At 35.2% G+C, this 22,255-nt stretch overlaps 1 protein-coding gene across 3 annotated transcripts; it reads left to right on the forward strand.

Moving 5' to 3' along the window:
- Positions 1-1,877: 1,877 nt before the first annotated feature.
- Positions 1,878-19,982, forward strand: LOC139115099 (uncharacterized). Of its 3 annotated transcripts, XM_070676994.1 has the most exons (5): positions 1,878-2,256; positions 6,414-6,502; positions 17,963-18,229; positions 18,772-19,241; positions 19,316-19,982. In XM_070676994.1, the coding sequence occupies exons 3-5, from the start codon at positions 17,975-17,977 to the stop codon at positions 19,350-19,352; spliced, it is 762 nt and encodes a 253-aa protein (XP_070533095.1). In that variant the 5' UTR covers positions 1,878-2,256; positions 6,414-6,502; positions 17,963-17,974; the 3' UTR covers positions 19,353-19,982. The 3 variants fall into 3 exon arrangements, with proteins under 3 accessions (XP_070533095.1, XP_070533093.1, XP_070533094.1); XM_070676992.1 differs by having other exon boundaries at positions 18,772-19,982; XM_070676993.1 differs by lacking the exon at positions 6,414-6,502 and having other exon boundaries at positions 18,772-19,982.
- The last annotated feature ends 2,273 nt before the right edge of the window (positions 19,983-22,255 follow it).

Raw genomic sequence — 22,255 nt, forward strand, 5'->3', positions numbered from 1 at the left:
TTGACTATGACAATTTTGATAGGATATCTACCAAGTTCACCTATAATACCTGCCTGGGGAGCATGTTTTGAAACTCCCAGTAAATATCTGTAAAGAAAAGCTAACATAGTTTAAGAAATTACTCTTATCATTAACTTCATTCCCCCAAATTTCGCAACCATAGCTCAGAATGGGAACAATCAAATGATCAAAAAGATCTAAAGCATCTTTCACAGAAAAATCCCATTATAGGAAATACCTTACGAAGACTAACAAGAGCTTAGTAGTTTTCATCTTAAGATTTGAAAATTTGCTTTAAATTTGCCATTGGGAGTTATAACAAAACTGAGATAACAATACTCTTTCACAACATCAAGGGCAAGTCCATTATAGGTAAGTAATGTACCTAATTCAGTAAGTGGTTGTACTTTTGTTAAAAACCATGACTTTTGACTTCTTTGTACTAATAGAAAGCTTCCACTTCAAACAATAAGAGTGTAATTATCAAGACAACTTTGCAAACCTACTTGAGTTTCTGAAATCAACAGCAGATCATCAGCATATGAAAGACAGTTGATGCGCAATGAATCTAATATAATGGGGCTGTCCTCACTGGAGCAAAAAGTACCTGGAAGGTCATTTATGTAAATGTTAAATAACGTAGGGCTCAGATTACAGCCCTGTTTAACTCCTATTTAGATTCAAACATGTCAGTGAGTCTATTGTTAGATTTAACGCAATAGTTAACATTTTCATACATAGACTTAATCACAGAAAAGAAATTACCATTGATACCATAATTCCTAAGTTTCCAAAGCAAACCTGGTCTCCAAACTTTATCAAATGCTCTGTGACGCTCAATAATACTGGGTATCTCAACATGCTGTGAGCTCAGGAGTAAGAAACCGTATGAAAAACAAAAATGGTGGAAAAATCAAAAGTTACAGCTACTGTCATTTAAGTGTGCTAGTATGCACTCAATTTAAATATAGACAGTAGAGGAGAAAAGACTCTACGGTCTATGGTTAAGGTCCATACACTCTTGGAAAGCCTTGACATTCCATGAATTTTAAAACCACCTGGAAATTCACGAGAAAATCCTTGAAAATGAAACCAAGTCCTTGAAAGTCTTGGAAAATTGAAAATTGTCAACAATGATAGGACAGTTATGATGTTAAAATAATGTATTGTAAAAACAGTGTCTTGAAAAAAAAGTATTTTGGACCTCAAAAAATTCATGAAAATTGCTTGTTCCTTTTGCAACAGTACAGGGTCTTTTATTCGAAAACCGAGAAAGAATGTTAATATCATGTGTCGGTCTTTCGATATGATTGGTTAGTTATTTGCACTCAAAGTGAAGCTATTTTACAGAATTGTTGTGGGGTCTGAACTCTTCAATAAAATTTGCAAAAATTATGAAAATAGATTAAGTAATAGTATGATTAAACAGTTTATCATGAACTTTTGCAAAATGATGCGTTCTATTAACGCTGTAGCATTATGAAAACAATTCCTTGGGATGGAATTCTCATATTGCTTATGCCAAATTACGCGTGCCGTGACGAACAAATTGTGGTTGAAATACGCCTTAGGCCAATGTTGAAACTATACACCCCATGTACACAGCAACACGATGTGGTGAAGGCTGCGAAGGTTTCATTGTGAGGAAAAAAGAGCGCCCTCTTGTGGTAAGCGATTTATTAAGAAGAATGTATTTATTTGTAAAATCTAGTAAAAACTGAAACAAGCGATGAACTGTTAGGAACAGCCATATCAAATTGTCGGTTTTTACTCCATGAAAATGTTATAGCACAAAATTTCTCACGGATTCGCATATAGTGAGTCGAGCCCAAAACTGAATCCGAAACTGAATCTGAAACTGAATTTGAAACTGAGTCTAATTTCAGCTTTTATAGACACTTCCGTACACTTCCGAATAGGTTTACAGATCATCGAGCGCAGTGTATATACTGTAGTGGTAATATGTAAGCTTGTTTGCGCGATTCAGTCGTAGATGCAAAGAGTGATGTACTCGTATTGATGGTCCGGATGTGCCTCGAAATAATTTCACACAACACATCCCAAGATCTTCTGACGACCTGTGTTTTGTGGGTGCATTTAGTACTCAGAGTGAAGTGACCCGAGGCATCAAGGTTGGGCCGAAGCCATTATCACTCATCAGGTGTTGAGTTGATACAAACAAGAAGAGGGAGGGCTATACGCACGCTATATCTTCCGAAGAAGAAATTTTCAGCTATTGCGTGTGAGACAGTTGAAGTAAGTATCAAAACTTTCATTGGCTGCAGAGATCTGTACAAGGCCATCGCCAACACTACTCTGAATATTCATAACATGTTTTGTATTTGCTCTGCGAACAGGTGGGTGACTGGTCTGCATGTCTGCAGGTCCAGCCTGTGTGTGGCTGGAGGCGTTGAAGTCGACAACTCACCGATCTACATGCAGAGTTACTGTTCTATGCTCTTTTTCCACACTCTAAAAATGGGACATTAACGTGCCTATAGAAATTTAGTGCTGCTACTAACTAAATACACACTCACCAGTGAATAATAACAACAATAACAACAACAATAACAATAACAACACTTACAACAACAACAACTCCAGCTATTGTTACTATTGAACTTAAAATATACACATCACCATCCCTCCATTGTCCACAGATGTCTTTGTGTGAGTTATTCCCAACATTCAATTATATTTTCCAGAAAGCAGACACATGGCACCAAAACCAGGTTGTCCTGCGCAACCACATCACAAAACCATCTCATACCAAAACTACCAAGAACTCATACCTTGTCGAACCAATTCTCCCAAAGTACCACCTCATTCTAAAACCACTTTGCCCCAAGTACCTGCGCATCCACAAACAGTCATCATGGATCACAATATGTTTTTACTCATAACCTGGACATCAGCGTGTAGTGTAATGAAAGTGTCCGGCTATGACAATGCTGTCTCCATCACCTATGTTCATAGGTCTATACACAGTCCCTCTAGAGGGACTGTGGTCTATAGAAGTATGAGGTTCTTGTAAGTTACAGCTTTTGCCTTGCGCAATGCCAGTTTCTCAAACTGTGTTCACTTTCAAGACTTTGGTCATGAGAATAGAGAGGTGATGGAAATCTTTGTGAGCATTGGTGGGTTATTTTCAGCTTTACTGGTTGATAACGTGTGAGGCAAAGTGGAATTGTTTTGGAGGCCAAATAGTTTTGGGGCAAAGTGATTCTTGTTTGTGGAGGGACTGTGTTGGAGGGAAGAGGTTTTGTACAAGTTTGTTTTGGTTTTAAGTGGCTGGAAAACAGCAGAATCAGAAAGATTATAGAAATTATGTTAACTACTCGGGTTTGAATGTCTATGTGTTGATACTGAGACAATGACAATAAGCCAAGATAGACTGTCATCAAAGATGGACTAAAAATCTACAGTTGAAAAACAATAATTGTACATGTGAGTTTCTATAGTATGTATTTCATGTGATTATCTGTTAGCTAAAGTTTTTACAAGGCCATATTGACTACAAGTAACTCAACTCTTGATGTACCAGTAGATATACATTGTCCCATTAACATCCTGTTTAATATTTGATGCATTGGGTATTGGTAATAAAAATCATCCAATGCATGAATCATGCTCCAGAAGTGATGTTTTTGTCTGATCTCAAAGTACATTGTACCACGACGATAAGAGGTATGTATCATTGATGGCAAATCTTTTGGATTTGAAGTTGAACAGACTATACAATGAAATATCAAATCAGTTGACTTGATGTTTCCGTAGACGTCACAAATCCCCAAGCTGCAGTACAAGGCTGACACATAGGCATCTTCGTTTCATCATTCAAATTCACTGTAGTTTTATTTCAGTGTAAAACCAATGGCAACACTGCAAATGCAGACACTGACGAAATTTGTTCGTTTAAAATGATTTTAGAAAACAGCAATGACTGATTGACAAGCTCATATTTTAGACTGTACCCAAACACAAAGCAAACAGACAGTTTAGCAACACATCAGATAAAAAGCTACCAATGTTCATTTTAATTATATCCAAATCAACATGAATACATGTTGCCATTTCATTTACACATAGACTTTCATCTTTTAAAAATTATTTTCAAAGAGAGAGCTATCTTTCTTTTTCCAAGATTTCCTTCACGCCAAAATCAAACAAAGATAGCTGGCTCCTACTGCGCAATCAATTGCTCAATGCCATTGAAGGTGAGCTCTACCTAATCAAACCATTCTCAATGACGCCATCAAACACTTACATGTAATCTGATTGGTTAAACATAGTGATGCTTTTTGTGTACGAGGATCTCATTGGCTGGTAAATATCTGACCTACGTATCATAACACAAATCAATACATGATGACGTTCTTGCAGGCTGAGTGTACGTAATCCAGCGTTAGTGTAATGCGTTACCGCAGACTATCACCTTTTCCGTCTGCCATCTTCTTGTGTCATATACAAATCTTACATTTCTGTAAACGATATTGGTGGACCAACAGTCAGAGTTAGTGTTTTTTTTATTTCATAGATTATTTGTTTGCAACTTTGAGATTTTACAGCTGGAGAAATATTGACCTCACCAGCCATGCAGTTTTTATTGTTTCCGGCTTCTAATGAAAAGCCTGTAAACAGATGTAGACTTGGTAGAATGACTGTTCCCTGTTCTCTCTGTTTCTCTTCACATCTTGATGTAAAGCAATTAGACATCACCAAGACTGTTATTCTACATGACATGGCAATGGGATGAAAGCCAGCGGACGCTGTGCAGAAATCATAAAATCCATATTGTACTCATTATTGTCACGATATTGAGGTTACGAATCTTCAAATGCCCTAGCAGACCTCTATTACCCTAAATAATGAATTTTGCTTTTCAAAGTTCCTTTACAATCTAAACCAAGTCCGCATAGTCATGATTGATAGTTGCTAATTGATAGTTGACTGATTGTTGATAGATGCTGAATGATGATAAGGCCAAAGGAATAATAACTTTGTTTGTTTGTCAGCCTTAATATTTTACAAAAATCATGGTTATGCAATTTTTAATGAAAAATCGACTGATTGGTCAATTTATCTGAAAACAACAAGACTGAAACAATTACATAGTGTGAGAATTCTGAGGCACAGGAAAGTACTGTACTTCATGTATCACAATGTCTAGAGACTTAGTCACAATAATCAATGTTCTGTACAGCTGTTAACCTGGATAACAGCATTCCAACTTCCTGAGCACTTCGAAGCATACAGCTCAGAGTACCTAGGTGCACTTCCCATATCTAATACCTTAGTGCAGTTAAATTGCCAGCATTCTGTAACTATGGCCTTTCCCAAATGCCCCGCCCCCCCCTCCCACACTGATAAAAACACATGCCTCCTTCAGGTGCCCCTCATACAAGGGCCTTTACCAGATATTCTCAGCACAACCGTGCCTCTTCCAGAAGCTCTAAGAAAGTGCTTGTTCTAGTACTTCTACGTTCACTTTTCATGGTGTCCATTTTACAATTGTTAAGCCTTGTCTAATCACTCTGTGCGCAGTTCTAGCGGCAGTCCATTACACATCTTCAGTCATGCTCTATATTGACACTTCCTGCTGGTCTGAAATCGGAAGGAAGGAGTGAAATTGTATTGAAATAGCCATGACACACATGAAAAACCTGTCCCATAGACAGGTGTAGATTAATCATTTGGTAGAGCTAACTTCTACACTTTCACTTTTCATGGTGTCCATTGTACAATGGTTAGGCTTTGTTGGATCACTCTTTATGCAGTTCTAGCAGCAGTCGCATACATATCTTCAATCATGCTCTATACTGACACTACATGCTGGTCTGAAATCGGAGAATGAAGTGAAATTGTATGGAAATAGCCATGACACAGCAAATGTAACCCATGGGTATGAATTTGTTAGGTGTATAATGATGACGTTGTTATGGAAATGGTCCAAAGAAGAAAGTCACATTCATTTTCTGATGTGTTAGCAGCTTTGTCAACGTCACATGCAAGGTTACGGAATTCTGAATATCATGGCATAAAGTGAGTCTATTAGGTCATAGGTCATGCCATTTTGTTTTTTATATGAACTTTAATACATGTATGTTTGATTTGTAATGATGTCAGTACCTTTACAATTATGATTTGTCCTTCCAGCTGTAGATATGTGCAATCTAGTGGTTTTGTTGTAACCCATTTGATGTGGCTGCATCACCAAGGATCTAGCAGATAGCATTGTCCATGAAGACATAAAAGTGGATTCTGAACTATATATGTCACATTTTGATGCTACACAGCTGTCTCATCTCTAGTCAAACCATTATCTCCTCTGCTAAAGGCAAAAAATACAATCCTGCGTCATCTATGATATCGTTTCATGCATATAAGATTACTTTTATCTAATATTGTTGCAGACTGTTGTTCCGTAGGATGGTTGAAGAGAACTAGGGTCTACATCAAACATCGACACTCCAGCATTCAGACCCATTGCTTAGAATTCTTGGTAAGTCATATATCCCTTGTCTCACATTTTGTTTTTATTTTGGTAACCACTTTTTGTCATTTTCTCTAAGAAAGCTATGTAATTACAAATTCCAAGCTGTTTCAACACAGTATGGTATGTTTGCGTGTGGATACTTATCTGTATTCACAATGTGCATTTTCATATTTTCATCAGATTTGTGGTGACAGGTTCACTACTTTACACAATTCAATACTTCTGTGAGATAAGTAGAAATATCCATTTCATTGGAAGAATTTGTTCTTGGTAATTCTGGCGATTCAAAGGCTGTTTTGATGGCTAAATTACGAAAAATGAAATATCAATTATCTGTATGAGTTCTAGCAAATTGTTGAAATGTGAGAAAAAATTATGACACTGTGTGCATTGTGAATTTGTTTGCACAGCCTAAGTAATATTATGACAAGATAATGTTATTTTTAATTTTCTTTATTATAAAGGTGTGACAACATACTGTACAAAATGATAGCATTTCCAGTAGGAGTGTAGATTCTGCTATTTTTGACTTTGTATTGTTTATCATAGCGGTACAAGGGTCAACATCTTTGTGATTTGAACACATTTTAAAGACAGCATTTCATGAAAGTATTGGTCAAGGATAACATCACTTGTAGCCATTTGAAGATTAAAGAGTAGTCCGTGGGAAAAATGGTGGCAATCATTCTATCTACAATTCTAATGCCACAGAGAACTGTCTTCTGCTTGTGTCCACAATTCCAGTTGATAACAATGGATTTGGGCCAAACCATGGTGGTCAAAGGGTTAATATTTCCATAAAAGTTTAGAGACATGAGCACAAGGGATATCACCGATGGTTTTGTTTTTGTCTGTGTGTCCTTGCCTTCCTTTATGAGAATTGTAAAACACCATTGACCACAGATGTTATATACAACTATTAATAATTGCCAACTTTGACGTCATCTATATCATCTTTATTTTGTGGTGGGGATGCTACTTTGTATCATTCTTGAACATCTTATTTTGCTTCCAATTATCAGGATTTTTGACCCTGCAATTTTGCTCTGAAATTGCAAAAATCAAGAAAAAATAAATGGTTTCTGGGTAGGGCCCACAGCATCTGACATTTCACAATCATTTCCAATTATCAGTAGATGCACCTTGAAATTTGTCATCATTATGCTAGATACTACCACCAGCAGCAAGGCAAATGTCATTATGCTAGATGCCATTACCAGCAGCAAGGCAAATGTCATTACACTGGACCTTGCTGTATGCGTTCTCTTTTCAGTCAGAAGGTCCACACATCTAACGACATGGCTTTTCATTTGCTGTATACTGTATGACATTAGCTGTAGACAGAGATATCTCAGTAACTATGTTGTAACTTTTTCTTTCACTTTGTGGTTGTGCAAATATCTCCAGACAGTTTTTCATTTTTTTCATTGAATTATTTAAGGATTTTAGTGAAAATTTATTTTCAACTTTGCCTCAAAATCACTCATTTGATTTCTTTGATGTTTGATATGTGTGTTCCTTTGGATGAAGTAGAGTCAGAATTTGCTCATTTTGTGGAATTCATCTCTTTTACACTTTTTCAATCAGAATTTTTAGTCAATTTTCAGTTCGTTTGTTAATGCGGTATGTGTGTGCACGCATGTACTGGCTTTGTTAGTCTAAATGTTGTGTTCAAGAATCGTAACGGACCACTTATGTTTTCTGAGTCATGTACCACATATGCTATTACCTTTTAGCAGTTATCATAATTCATTTTTGTCCGAGCAATATATGACTTTTATTATTATAGAGTAATTTGTATTTTTTTCAGATTATTAACACAGGTGGTCCAAAGGACGTTGTTGCCCCTGGGCCCCATGTTGAAATATTTCTTATTCTTAACTTCTAGCCTTAATTACAAGAGTGTCAGTGACAAGCCTTCTATCTGTAGAATTTGGCTGGACCACTGAGAAGTAAAGAAACAAAGATTGCAAGGCAAAAATTGGAATATGTCAATGATAGAACTTTGACCAAATTTTAACTGTCTTTAATGTCGAACGAAGCAGAACTAGATTTTACCTACAAAGTGAGTGGCATCATTTTACAAGTGGTATAGCCACAAACTGATGATGTCAAATTGCCATACACAATACACAGTGCCGTAATTACAAGGAGTCTGTGATTTGTTTATGGCGATTTGATGTCATCAGGTTTTGGCTATACCACTTGTAAAATGATGACAAGGGAGCTTGTCAAATAAATCATCCTTTATGTTAACTTGTTGAAATCTTCATATAGCATTATAGTTTACAGCAGGATTCAAACTGTATATCATCAAGTGTCTTGGACAGTCTTTTTCATAATCAAATACATGTATACGAACAGAATGACAATATCATATACGAAATGACTAATTTGAATGACCATATAGTGATCAGATAGACAATATTGCAACATGTCAATATTACTATTTGCTAAACCATGTCTCCATAGAAACCATTCGTTAAATTGTCTTGATGTATGGTTAATGTATTCCTATTATCCTAAGGATGTTTTAATGTGGATTTAGTGAAATTGGCATAAATATGAATATGTAAAGATGAGAAATGTTATTTAAAGCTCCGGAAACAATGGTCAAGTGGCTTTCAACTGTAGGTTTTTACATTTACAGGGATGTATTCTGACTTGATCAAATGATGATAAAATTTATGTATAAATTTGTCAATATTTTTTAATCTTTGGTCAGTCTACTGTATCATTGGTCCAAGAGCTTTCAGATTTCCTTTTTAGATTCCCAGGGAGGACATGACAGTTTTCCGATCAGAAAAAAAATGAGTAAATTTTTTAGCCATTTTTACAATTTTGGCCAAAAAAATCTTGTCTAATGGCTTTAATGTTTGGATTGTAGGTTCAAGCACTGGCTCTGTTTTCATTTGTCTTCTGACTAAAATTTGTAAATATTAATTTTTGAGTCCAGTTTTCTTGGATTGTATTGTAACATCTTCTTTGACTTGACAAATTCATTTTAACTCATTTAAATTTTGATGGATAAGCTCCTGGGTATGACCTTGTTCAAGTTTGTTCAAACAATGATGAACTTTGTAAATGTTTCTACCAGTATATTTTTGGCCAGTGTATTATTTTTAAAATATCAGTTAAGTGATTCACTTGTTTGATTTGTACTTTGGTTTGCAGGTACCTAGGGTTAATACCAATTACAAATTATTCAAATACAGTAACAAAGAACTTTGCATGCTGGCCTTTATGTCTTTTCATTCTAGTTTAAGTTTTATTTTCACATTTAGTATATGGTAGAAAACTTTTCTGAAACTCATCTTATGATAGCATTCAAGTTTGTTGGTTCCTTCTCATGATATTTCTGTCCATTCACATTTTTCATGTGAATTGCTGGAGATTTGAAGGGATCAGGCTTTTGATCAACGTTTTCTGTGAAGAAAAAAATCTCAGTTAAACAGGAAATTACATGACTGTGAGCGCATGATAGGGGATTTTTGAATTCTCATAGCATCGCTTTGACCGTATGATAAATTTGAATAATCATGATGGGCACTTTCGTGACACATGCAAAGAGGGGTCAAATGGTCGTACAGGGAACACATTTTGAAACATATGCATTCTCTGACAAAAAACGGAAAAATTTTTCAGTTTATTTTAGCCTCAAGTTTAGTCGCTATATATTCACAGACATCATATGCAAGACTCAATGATAATGAACACCTGGAACATGGCAAAATTATGGGATTATTGGATAAGACACGGCACGTCCGATCAGTAGCGTGGCTTTTTTATATTTGCATAGATTTACGATAATCCGGCTTTTATAGGGGAAGTTCCTGTTTAAGTGAGATTGGTCTCTCAGTTTAGTTTCCTCCAATTTATTTCCATGGAAAAGCATGATCCAATGGAAAAGTATTGAATTACTTTTGTAAAATCTTTAACAGAGCTATGCACCTCGTCAATAAAACAGTCAGGGTTTATCAAGTCGTCTGTTATTGAATGTATGGTAGAAATTAGGAATCACCCTCTGACAGTAGTATCAATAGCAATCAATGTTAAATGTACAATGTATCAATCTTGAATGCATGATGTATCAATGTTACATGTACAATGTATCAATCTTGAGTGCTTCAAATCCAATGTCAGAATCATACCATTATTAAGGTCACACTATTATCTACCAAAGCTATGCATTGCCATTGTTGTCACACTTTTCTCTAAGTTACTGTCTGACCTAATTTAGAACAGACTGCCGGCTAACTATTAAAATAATTTGATATTTAATGAGCCATGTATGGAAGGGTATTAACATTAATCATTAGCTAATTGCAATATTGAACCACTATTATGATTAGCTGCTCCATTAGGGTGACATATTTCTGTTCAGCGTCAGTAACGATTCCCGGCAACACATCGTCAGTGAACAAACAGTCAGTTAGCATTGTAAAGTACCGGTACAAACACTTCACAGACATTACATGGCTATTTGTAGCATTAAAATATACATGCTGTCAAATAGTTACCTCTGAATACCAAGAATTTTAGACACAGTTCCGTAGTTACTATGACACAAACACGTATATGTCAGATTATTGAATCTAAGAACAGTTACTTCAAATAATTCACATTCCTCTCAGTATTATAAATGCTCTCTTTAACTTTCCTATTTTCACTTAGTGGTTAGTACGACACGGTAATAGTGATTGTCCATAAAGCAATCTGCACGGCTGATCACTGTGAATACTGTGTAGAAAAGAAACTGACTGTAGATGACACTGTTTGAAAGGCAGACGTGAAAGACATTGATGTAAATGAGTTCCGCTTTTATTCATCATTCAATAACAATCCAGAATTGAAGTCTTATGAAGGCTATTAAAATTGAGATCATTGAGTGTTTCAGCATCATTGCGTCTGATGATTGGACTGTACCTTGTAACATTCAACACAAAATTCATGTCATCCATCCATCACAACGGCTGTCTGTATTTAATGAGTTACCAACAATATACAGTATGGTTACTGCCTTATTCTGTGGTGGGGTAGGAAGATGCAGTTACTTCACAGTGAATCACTATCTTTTAGCAATAGCGCTGACCATAAATGACGTCATTTTTTCTCTCATTAATATGCATAAATAAATATTTGTCCACATTTTCCGCAAGAACGATGAAAATAAAACCTGCTAGTGTGCAAAGGGTCATGCTAATTCGTAAGAATTTATGGCTAAGACTACAAGCTGCAACAACAGCCGCGCATGCAGCAACATTTGTCCGAATTGTAGGCAGTGTTGTCCGAAGTCGCGCGTGTGCAACTATATTTAGTAACAAACCTGAAATCGCAATCAACGCTATTTTGTGTTAAAATGACAGCTGGAAGGAAGTACAAATAAAACCAACTCTGAGGAGAAAATGTGAACTTTGGATGATAAAATTGAACATTAAGATTTTCCGAGCACGTGCTGTTTGTTGATATTGACAATTTTTTTATGGTACATGAATTATTATAGAGCTAATTGCTACAATTCTGTTCAGAGAATTTTCATTTTGAACTAACAAGTTTGACATCGAAGAAATAAAACTAAATGTTAAAACACTTTCAAGAAAAGTTTTATTAAATAGAGATAAAACCTGTCTTTCACCTTTGAATGAATCCAGTTTTATTAGAAAATACAAACGTTGTTGGCTCTTTCCACAGTGCCTTCAGTGTTGGAATCTCATTTCAATTTGTTTGCAAAGGTGGAACCAAGGTAAGAATAAGTTGAAATGGTTCCCACTTCTTGTTTTCTGGGCAGTGTTTATGTCTCCTAAAACACAAAGGAAAAAAGGGCGTCAGTCCTTTTTTGAACTTTGCAAGGTCGTAGTGATAAAATTTTGTCCTGTTCATGTATTGCATGAAAATAACATACCAGTACTCACCTGATAATTCATACAGAATATTTCTTGAAAACGCATGAAATGTTTTTCTGTGTGTAAAGGTTTAGGTTAATTTGTTAGTATATACACATGCTAGATGTCACAAGTTTTAAGGTGTGATTCACAAATAAACAAATGTTACAAACAAAATGGCTGTTTCTCTCTCTTTATGATACTTGTATAGGTATGATGTTGCAGACATCAAAATTTTGAGGGTTAAAGGAATAATGACGTATTTTGGGTCACTACATACATGTACAATTATATTGTGTTTCCTTTTGTAACATTACCCCTGTCATTTTTAATCCCCCTGAAGAAGTCCAGGGGGTTAATGGTTTATTCTTCATCTAACCATCCATTGGTGTGTCCTACTCTAGTCATTATTCAGACATGCCTGGCCCATTTGCATACAAAGTTGGTACAAAGCCAATTTACTGAGATGTACCCCGGTACACATATACCTTGCTTTGATTTTGGTAGACTGGCCATTAGGCAACCATTTGGCCACCATTTAAGGTCACTACGCAGACATTATGTTATTACTACCATATTGCATATAAATGTGGGTTACAGTACGATATTATATCTGGGCACCAAGTGGCCATTTTGTTACAATTTTCCCATTTTTAGAATAAATACTCAGAAATGCATGTACAAGATTCAGTTAAAACTTTATACCAAGATGATGTACTGTGATGTATATATGTATGTCAACTTGTGACGTGATACGATCCAATATGGCCACTAGGCGACCATTTTGTTACAATTCTACTTAGACATGCATGTACATGATTCAGTTCAAACTTTATGCAGGCAATGTACTGAGATGTGTATACCTGTATGATTTCAATAAAAGATCATTCTGAAATGATGTAAGGCCAGAAGGTACTTGATGATAACCTCTAAGGATTATATCAAGGCAATTCTTTGTACAAAGTTACTGGAGAATATTTAAGATCAGGAATTGTTGCGTCGTCCTTGACAATACCTCTGCACTATACCTGTATACAGGTTTGGTATAAAGTGCTCCATCAAAGTCATACAGTGTGCTACAAAATTGCTGTTCTCAAATCACATTTTCAAGTGCGTATCAGCTGAATTAATTTGAAGTATCCGTGTTAAAATATTTTCCTCATAAATACTCAAAATTAACATTGTCTAAATTCTACCTGATTATCATCATAACCTCTGAGTAGATACATAACTGGCTCCATAAATCCAGCCATAAAAATATTCTCTGCTGCATGGATGCATGCTGTGCAAATACCCTGGTACGTGTAGTGAACACTCATAGATATTCAGCACTACAATTTTGTTAAGTTGTGAGTAGGGTTTTGCTTTCTCTTCAAGCTACCAACTGTTGTACCACAAATATTGCATTAGTATTTTCAGTCACAAAATTCACCTGTTTCAGGTTGTGCTATAATATACCGGTAGGCTTGGTGAATTTAACAAATTGATCATTATGATAATCCGGGGTGAAAGGTCATAGGTTAATATTGCCCCACTATCAACTGAGAGACAATAATATTACAGTAGTCTGAGTACAGACATTCATGCCATCATTGTCAATATTTGCAAAGACACTCTGGCACACCATTCTATTGATTTTTTTCTCAAAGTTACTGATACATGTAAGAAATCCATATTAATTTTACAATGCCATGCGTGTATACACTCTGTGTATGCATACAATTTCTATTTTAGGTAATTAGGTCACTTGATATGTTGACAATAATCTCATAAGAGTTGTCGGATGGAATTTTACAACTTATTAATTTCCATTTAATTAAAAGGATGGTCCACATGTGAAATATTTTGAAATATTAATATTTACAATGACATATATATTTTTCATTTCAGTTGAGTTATATTTTGGGTAACATGGAATCAGTATGAATTCAGGTCAGTTTATTCTGAAATCCAGAATATGATGAAATGTTTCAGATTGTCAATTTCTGACCAGCCAGTGACATGAAATGGAGATGAGGTTTATGATGAACTGTTCAACCAGTGGGACATCTACCACACAGTATCATCTGACTACTTTTAATATATTTTATTGTCTGTGGTATTTTAAGACCTGGGAATGTAAAATTAGATCAGGAAAGTCAGCCAGCACACACTGTGTTTAACATATCAGACAAAATTTGTATTCAGAGTTAACTTGATACAAGTCAAACTGATGCAGAGGCTGAGTTGAATTGCAACGTGCAGTATTGTGACTGGAGTGACAGGGAATAGACTTGTCCTGACTTAAGTGACAATTAGGAATAGAATCGTCCTGACTGGAGTGACAGGGAGTACGGTAGAATTGTCCTGGCTGGAGTGACAGGGAATAGACTTGTCCTGACTGAAGTGACAATTAGGAATAGAATCGTCCTGACTGGAGTGACAGGGAATACGGTAGAATTGTCCTGACTGGAGTGAATTGTCCTGATTGTGATATCACAGTGAACAGCACAGGTCAGTTTGATGTCTGGTTCACAATGCAGGTTTAAAAGTTGTCCACAAAATCTACCAGTGCTGTGATTGTATGCTTTATGTTCAATTGCTACATCACATGCACACCTGTGTTGTTTTTGTGATCAGTCATGGAATTTATAATACTTTAAACTTGAACTGGCTTGTAGTCTTTCTGACGCAAAGTCAAGGCAAGGTCATTTACCGAGGTTTTTCTAAAACAATAATGATATCTGTTGAATTTTGCAAATCACAACTTGTTATTACAAAATCAAAACATGAAATTTCTTTTGACCGATTATGAACAGAAAGAAAATCCCCGTGGCAGTATAGTTAAGTTAGAATAATTATTCTACAGATGAAAGATTGGCAGAATTTTCAAAGGTTTGGATGAACTGTATTGGTAATAATGTAACTGTATATTAGTGATCAGTTGCAATATTAATTAAATATGACAGACAACACATGTGACATGAATATAGAAACAGCATTTACAAGTTCATTTATAGAACATTACATTATAAAGTGCAACTGTTAATCCTGCTATGCATGGAATGTATACGCCAAATGAAAACTAATCGTACTGTTGAAAACTAATCGTACTGTTGAAAGCTAATCGTACTGTAACTGTTACAGGCAGCTAGCTTTAACCCTTTGAGTGCTATAATTTTTTACCACCAAAATTTTAGTGCAACATTTTATCAGTTTTTATGAATTTTTCTGCAATATTTTGGATAATTTTGGACCCAATGGGCATTAAATGTTTTTGGCTACAGTTTGTTTATCAAAATTTTTGGTAAAATCAGAAAAAATTGACCAGGGTACATTTTACACAGATGACAAAAATTGACTTTGGCACTCAAAGGGTATTCATTTAAAATACATTGAGTCTACAAATACAACAAGTACAGGTTTTTATGTTGCATACACTGAAAATATTGGGTGGTTTGGATTTTTAAATAGAAGCTGACTATTTACCTACGCAGGTCATAGCAACGTAAAACATACAACAGTTACAGGCTATTTTTATCATGCATATTGCAAAGTTGAAAATTGAAGAGTCTTTGCTAGGGTAGGTAGGTTTCATCTATTCAGCTGAAATGATATACATCAACTGTCTGAACTTTAGTTGTATTTGAAAATTCACGACAAGATACTGGTGGACCATTTTGGTCAAAACTAATTTTCAAATACCAATGTTATTGCTTGAAAAAATGGTATGTGACATTTTTAAGAAAAGACATCACCAATAGACCAGCCTCATTTGCTGCATACAGTATAGCAACTGTCACTGTTCTTATCATGTAATATAAAAAGATGAACCACAGAAATTGAGATTTTTCATCTTTATGTCAGTCAAGAGAAATTCTCTGGAGCAATTTTACTGTAGCTGTATACATCAGTATCATTTGTCCTACAGTCACCAAATCCAATTGTATTACTATATGGCAACAGGAGTGAGTACTATGGCAGAATATCATAGTGAGAGAATGCTAATGTGCCGTACTCAGGGTATTTGCATGCAGTCTAATGGTGTATTCTGATATACCCATACATGCTTTTGTAGACAAGGCAGAGCACATTGAGAGCAAATATCCCAACCATGATGCACTTGAACTCTCTTTGCCAAGGGGTTCTGTAATGTTACATAGAACACATAAAAATCATGCTCAATATTATTTTGTGGAATGATATTTAACAATTCTTATTTTTACAGTTTTCCTCGATGCTACACCCCAGGCTTTGATTTTCTCATTTTTTTACATGTGCATTGTCACAGGCTAAAGTTTTTGTGGAACAGATTTTGCCATTTTCTATACTGGGGAAAAGAACAATGCAAAGCTATTTATTTATTTATTTATTTATTTATTTATTAGGTTTGTTTGCCAACAAAAGTATTTCTGATCTCAAAGAACTCTTTAACTTTGGGTTATTGCATGTTTTCTGCATTTGCATTGTCTTGCAGTGCAAACACCAATGGTATGTACATGCTCCAGTGCAAGTAAACTCTGATACAGATGCAATAAAGTAATATGATCCTATGCTGGGGTGGGAGTATGTCTAGACCTATCTACATCCAAACTTACTGAAAACCATAGCACCATGCAATAGTCAAGGATTTCATAATTAAATATATCGTAGATTAAAGCCAAGAGTAAATATGTAGTTGTTCCACAAACGGCCAAGAAAGATAAAAAGGTGATAAAAGGAAAATAATCAAATGTTTTAAATTTATGAATAGAATGGCTGCTTTCATGAATATTTGGTGAATGCCAACCTTTAAAACTTTTATGTCATTATATATGTGAATGCTTCTTTAGCTTTTATCTTTTGATGAAATTTTATTCCTAGCGTTTATCCACTAGGAATTCATGATGTACTTGCACTCTTTTCGTATATGTGTATACAGGATATTTCCCCGGTAGAGGGAACTATAGGGTTTGGTCATGTCTGTCTGTCCATCCATTTGTCTACAAGCTTTTCTCCAAGATGCCAACACCAATTTCTTGCAGTGTTGATACAAGGACATACTGTAATCCCATGTTAATATACATAGGCACATCACTTTGTCCTGTGATACAGTCCAATATGGCCACTAGGCAACCACTTTGTTGTAATGTTTTCATGTCCAGATCAGCAACTAAGCTATGCCTGGACCAAATTATTTTCAACCTTGGAAATATGCACATTGATTTGTTATGCAACATGATCCAGTATGGTCACAGGCAGCCATTTTGTTTCAGTGTGTTTGGTGTCTGTATAGAGCCTTAACTAAGACACACCAGGACCTAGTAGTTTCAAAGTTAGTGTCAGCGCATATTTCTCTGTCGTACATATGCATGTCAATTTTTATCACAAAACAATGCAATATGGTCACCTGATGGCCATTTTGTTCCATTTTTTCCTGTAATAGTAGTTCAATACATGTATGCCTGGACCAATTTCTTTTGAAGTTTGTGCACTGAACATAACCCTTTGTCATACATATACTGTTTGATTGTAGTCATGATATGACCTTATTTGGTCATAAAGCAGCCATTTTGTTGTCATATTAGATGTTGAAATATGATGTTGTTGTAATTTCTTTTCACAGATTGTGTAATTCATGTCTGAAGATTGTAGCGTCAAGAAATCAGATCACAGCATGGGGCCAATTCCTAGAGATCCTAGGGCAGATAATGATCCTCATGAAGATGAAGTAGATGGGGAAGTTGAAATGCAGATGGGGTTGCTAGGAGACGGAGAACACAGCAGTGATGATGATAGCTGGTCCGATGAGGATATTGAAGAAGATCCTGAACTGGATTGGCTAGATACTGGATATCAACTGCTTCCTCAGGATCCAGAGAATCAACATGAGGTAAACTCTGCCAAACTTTATACAGTGTTTACTTACTTCAAATAACCATAGTATTTATCACAAAGACTTTATTCATTTTTGCATGGTTAATATTTTTAAATATGTCACTTTTTGTCAGAAGTCTCCTCTTCAGGAATCAATTTTCCAATAGGACTCAGATTTAAGTTTCAGGTTCTTTTGGATTTACTTATTATCGTATGTTTTTGAAAATATTCACCTCTGAAATCTGAAATCTTGTGAATGTACAGACACTGTACCATATCCTGTAAAATTACCACTGATTTACCACTGTCAATATACTCTAGTGTTTCCTGCCTGTGTTCCCGACACTAGAAGTCAAAATTTACAACATATACATCCTTCTACTGTCAGGCCTGCTGAAATCTGTCCAACTTTTCAGACCCAATAACAGGTTTGTTATAAACTCTGTTACAGGCATGTCCTAAATCTGTCTGTAGTTTTTCTAGCTGTGAAATCATTAGTAACTATCATCTTTGTATTGTACAAAAGTGAATCACTGATTTTTGTTATTCTCCATGTAGGTTGAGGATGCTTCATCTAATCATGGTGCTAGTGGAGTAACATTCCAAGGAGCTACAAACAAACAGACATCAGAGAATCATCAACCAAATCTACCAGCTCATCTTGCTAGAGTTTTACCATCACAAAAACCAGCACCATTTCATGATGAAGCTTTCACACAATACACTCACTCTACTGAATCGGTGGAAAGACGCAAATCACCCATGGCAACGGATGACCAAATCAAGGCAGCTATGTCCAACATAGTGTTGCCTTCAGCTTCGGTTCCTCAGTGGGCACAATTTGTCAGTGAAGAAGACTGGAAAACACAACTCGTCTCAAATCTCAACACAGACAACAAAATCATGGAACTAAAAAGTAAAATTTGCGCAATCCTAATCCTAATCCTTTACATTCTCAAAGACTTTTTGAAACCAACAACACACCATGCAACGTTAAAAAAAGATTTATCACTTAAGGTAGAATGCGCCTCTGAGACAGATATTCTGACGCTCCATCGTTTGCGCCTCTGAGACAGATATTCTGACGCTCCATCGAATGCGCCTCTGAGACAGATATTCTGACGCTCCATCGTTTATAGCACATTTTTTGTCTACCATTTGTGTGGGCTTATTTTGAAGTTTATGGTATAAAGTTTTCACCAGCTTACTTCAATTAAAACCAGAATTTTTAATTTTTCTCCACAGAGTTAACACAGGAATGACAGCCATTTTGAATTTCAAGAATCACTAAATATTTGGTAATTTGCTTCTCTGGTAGTAAATTTTGCATGGTAACCCTTGAGTATTTATTCTTGATTTTCAAAAGGAATGATTTAATGTTTCCGTACCAAAAGTTTGACCTAAGGTTCAAGTCTTTTAACTTTGAGGCCCAGACTACCACAAGACATGTCTAATTTCAGATCAATTTTTAAAGGTCAACGTAGATTAATAAAATATTGGTAGTTAAACGTAAAGTGTACTAAGTATGAAAGGTTTACTTAAAGTTTATAAGTAGTATTTAGATTCATGGTAAAACTTTACCATTTAAATTCTAAAACTTACTAATTAATTGTAAAGATTACTACATACATTCTGTAATTTTCATATTGAAGATGAAATCAGAATTTTTCGTGAATTATCAGCAATTTCATGTGTTTCATGTTAAGTTTCTTGACTGAATTTATATTCTGTTTGATCAATAAACCCGACATCGCACAGATTTTACTCCATGGTTTTGTTTTCTTGACAAGATTTTTTTCTGTACGTTTACCTGTGTGTGTGGCTTTCTGTTTACAATAGTCCAACACCAAAATTACTAATTTTACAGGCAGAAGGGCTCACCTGCTGATGTCAACACATTTAGTAAATAAATAGAACATGCATGAAAGATGATTTTCGCAATTTAAGGCGATTACTCATGAAATGTACAGTATTGCCCCAAAATTTAAAGCCCCAAAATTTTATACACCAAGGTGTCAATTTAAAATTCAAGAACAGTCATTATCTCTTATGTTTTTCAGGTACTCTTTCTATCATATCAATAAAATAATCTTACCTTTGACTAAACCATGTCATGAAAACTGTTATTTGTGACAAAACATACAAGAAATCAAATGATTTTCAATTTATTTAAATTTCCCTCTGTTTTCAAAACTTGAAACATAACAAAGAAAACAAAGAAATGTCACACTTTATGGACATTCAGTTTCATTTGTTGGAGTGAAATGTCATCATGTTGTGTCTGTGAACATTCTGATGATTTATATACAATATCTGCTGTCATTTGCATATTCACATGGAGGCAGCCATGTATCATTAGTCACATCATTTGCATATTAAAGGGCCAGTAATGCTAACTTTTAATGATTTTTTTCCTCCATTTTTGTTTTGAATGTCAACCATAATTTTTTTTTCTACTCCCCAAGGCACATTGATATAGGGTACACAGTGTTCAGCTTGTCAACTCAGCCTGTACGTGTGTAAACTACATTGTTATTGTTCAAAAGTGACTTCTTGTTCAGACTAGAATTCAAATGTAAACAATAACAATGCATTTGACAAATATAGGTGCTAAGTTGACAAGCTAAATAGTGGGTGTTTCAACATTCTTTGGGGAGTAGAATAAGAAGTTGCAATTGATATACAAAACATTTTAAGTTAGCATTACTGGCCTTTAACAACAAACAGCCATGTATCATCAGTCATGTCATTTACATATTCATATCGAGGAATCATTTATCATCAATCATATCATTTTGCATAATCAAATTGAGTTAGCCATGTGTCATCAATGACATGATCATTTGCATATTAACATACAGCTATGTATCACCAACAATGTCATTTGCATATTCACATGAAGGCAGCAATGTATCACCACCCATGTCATAAATGATTATGTACATGGCTATTTACAGATTTTTAACATTGACTGATACAATGGTTATTTTAACCGATTCGTATTTCTTCCCCCCCCCCAACAAAAAACAAAAAAACAAAACAATCAAATCAAAACAGAAAAACCGTACAGTCTTTTTAGATTTAAAGATTACATTATAATCGTTTCCATAATTTTCACAGATATTTTTACCAGTTGTAATCCTCAATTAGAATGACTCCTAGATTTGTTTCATCCACATACCCCACAGACCCATACAGAGAAACAAAATTTGAAATGATTTTGAAGTTGGAGATATAATGGCCATGGAGATTCAAACAAGATGGAGAAATTAAAGTCAGTTTCAAAAACGATGGCAGGTTCCAAAATAAGACACAAACTCAAACTAAGCAGGAACAAGAAATGCAAGAAGTATTTTAAAGATTACATGGTAAAAGATTCCAAGACTAAATGTACTTTATTTGATAACTGACAGAAGTTATTTATTTATTTATTTATTTATTTACTAGTAACTTTATTTACTGTCGATAACATGTTCGGCCAATAAGGCCGATCTTCCACAAGGTCGACATTAAAGATTTACAGATTGGCTAGGCATGTTGTCAACCCAGTACATTTTATAAAGTCACAGGGTACCAGAAAATACAGTTTTCAAGTTATTTGTTGAACATTTGGTGTTTGAGAACCAATAACCATTGTTACTTGAGCACAAAAAGGCCTAAAGTAAATTGTCATGCAGGTTTTCATTAGTCAGCGTGAAGAGTGTTGTTTCCTAATAAACTGGTAACCAGTATTAAAGCTTAGCGATCATGTTAGTTGCCTGTTAAGAGGTTCTCCTAAACCCAAGACGGTGTACGTAATACAATATTATCCTTGGGAGGGTTCCATGATCTGATGTGACTTGGTTTGATACCCTTCATGACTTACATCCCCGTATTCAAACTTTGCAGAACTTGTGTCGTAAATTAATGTTGTAGTTGTCATCAACATTATTAATTTCCCGGTACAAATGTTTCTAAAGATACGGAAATGGTAACACCCGTTCATATACCTGGAGTTTCGTTCATTTAGTTTTTGCTGAGTCATCAAACTTTGACTATTAGA

Source organism: Ptychodera flava, chromosome 17, assembly GCF_041260155.1.
Source record: "Ptychodera flava strain L36383 chromosome 17, AS_Pfla_20210202, whole genome shotgun sequence".
Classification (NCBI taxonomy): domain Eukaryota; kingdom Metazoa; phylum Hemichordata; class Enteropneusta; family Ptychoderidae; genus Ptychodera; species Ptychodera flava.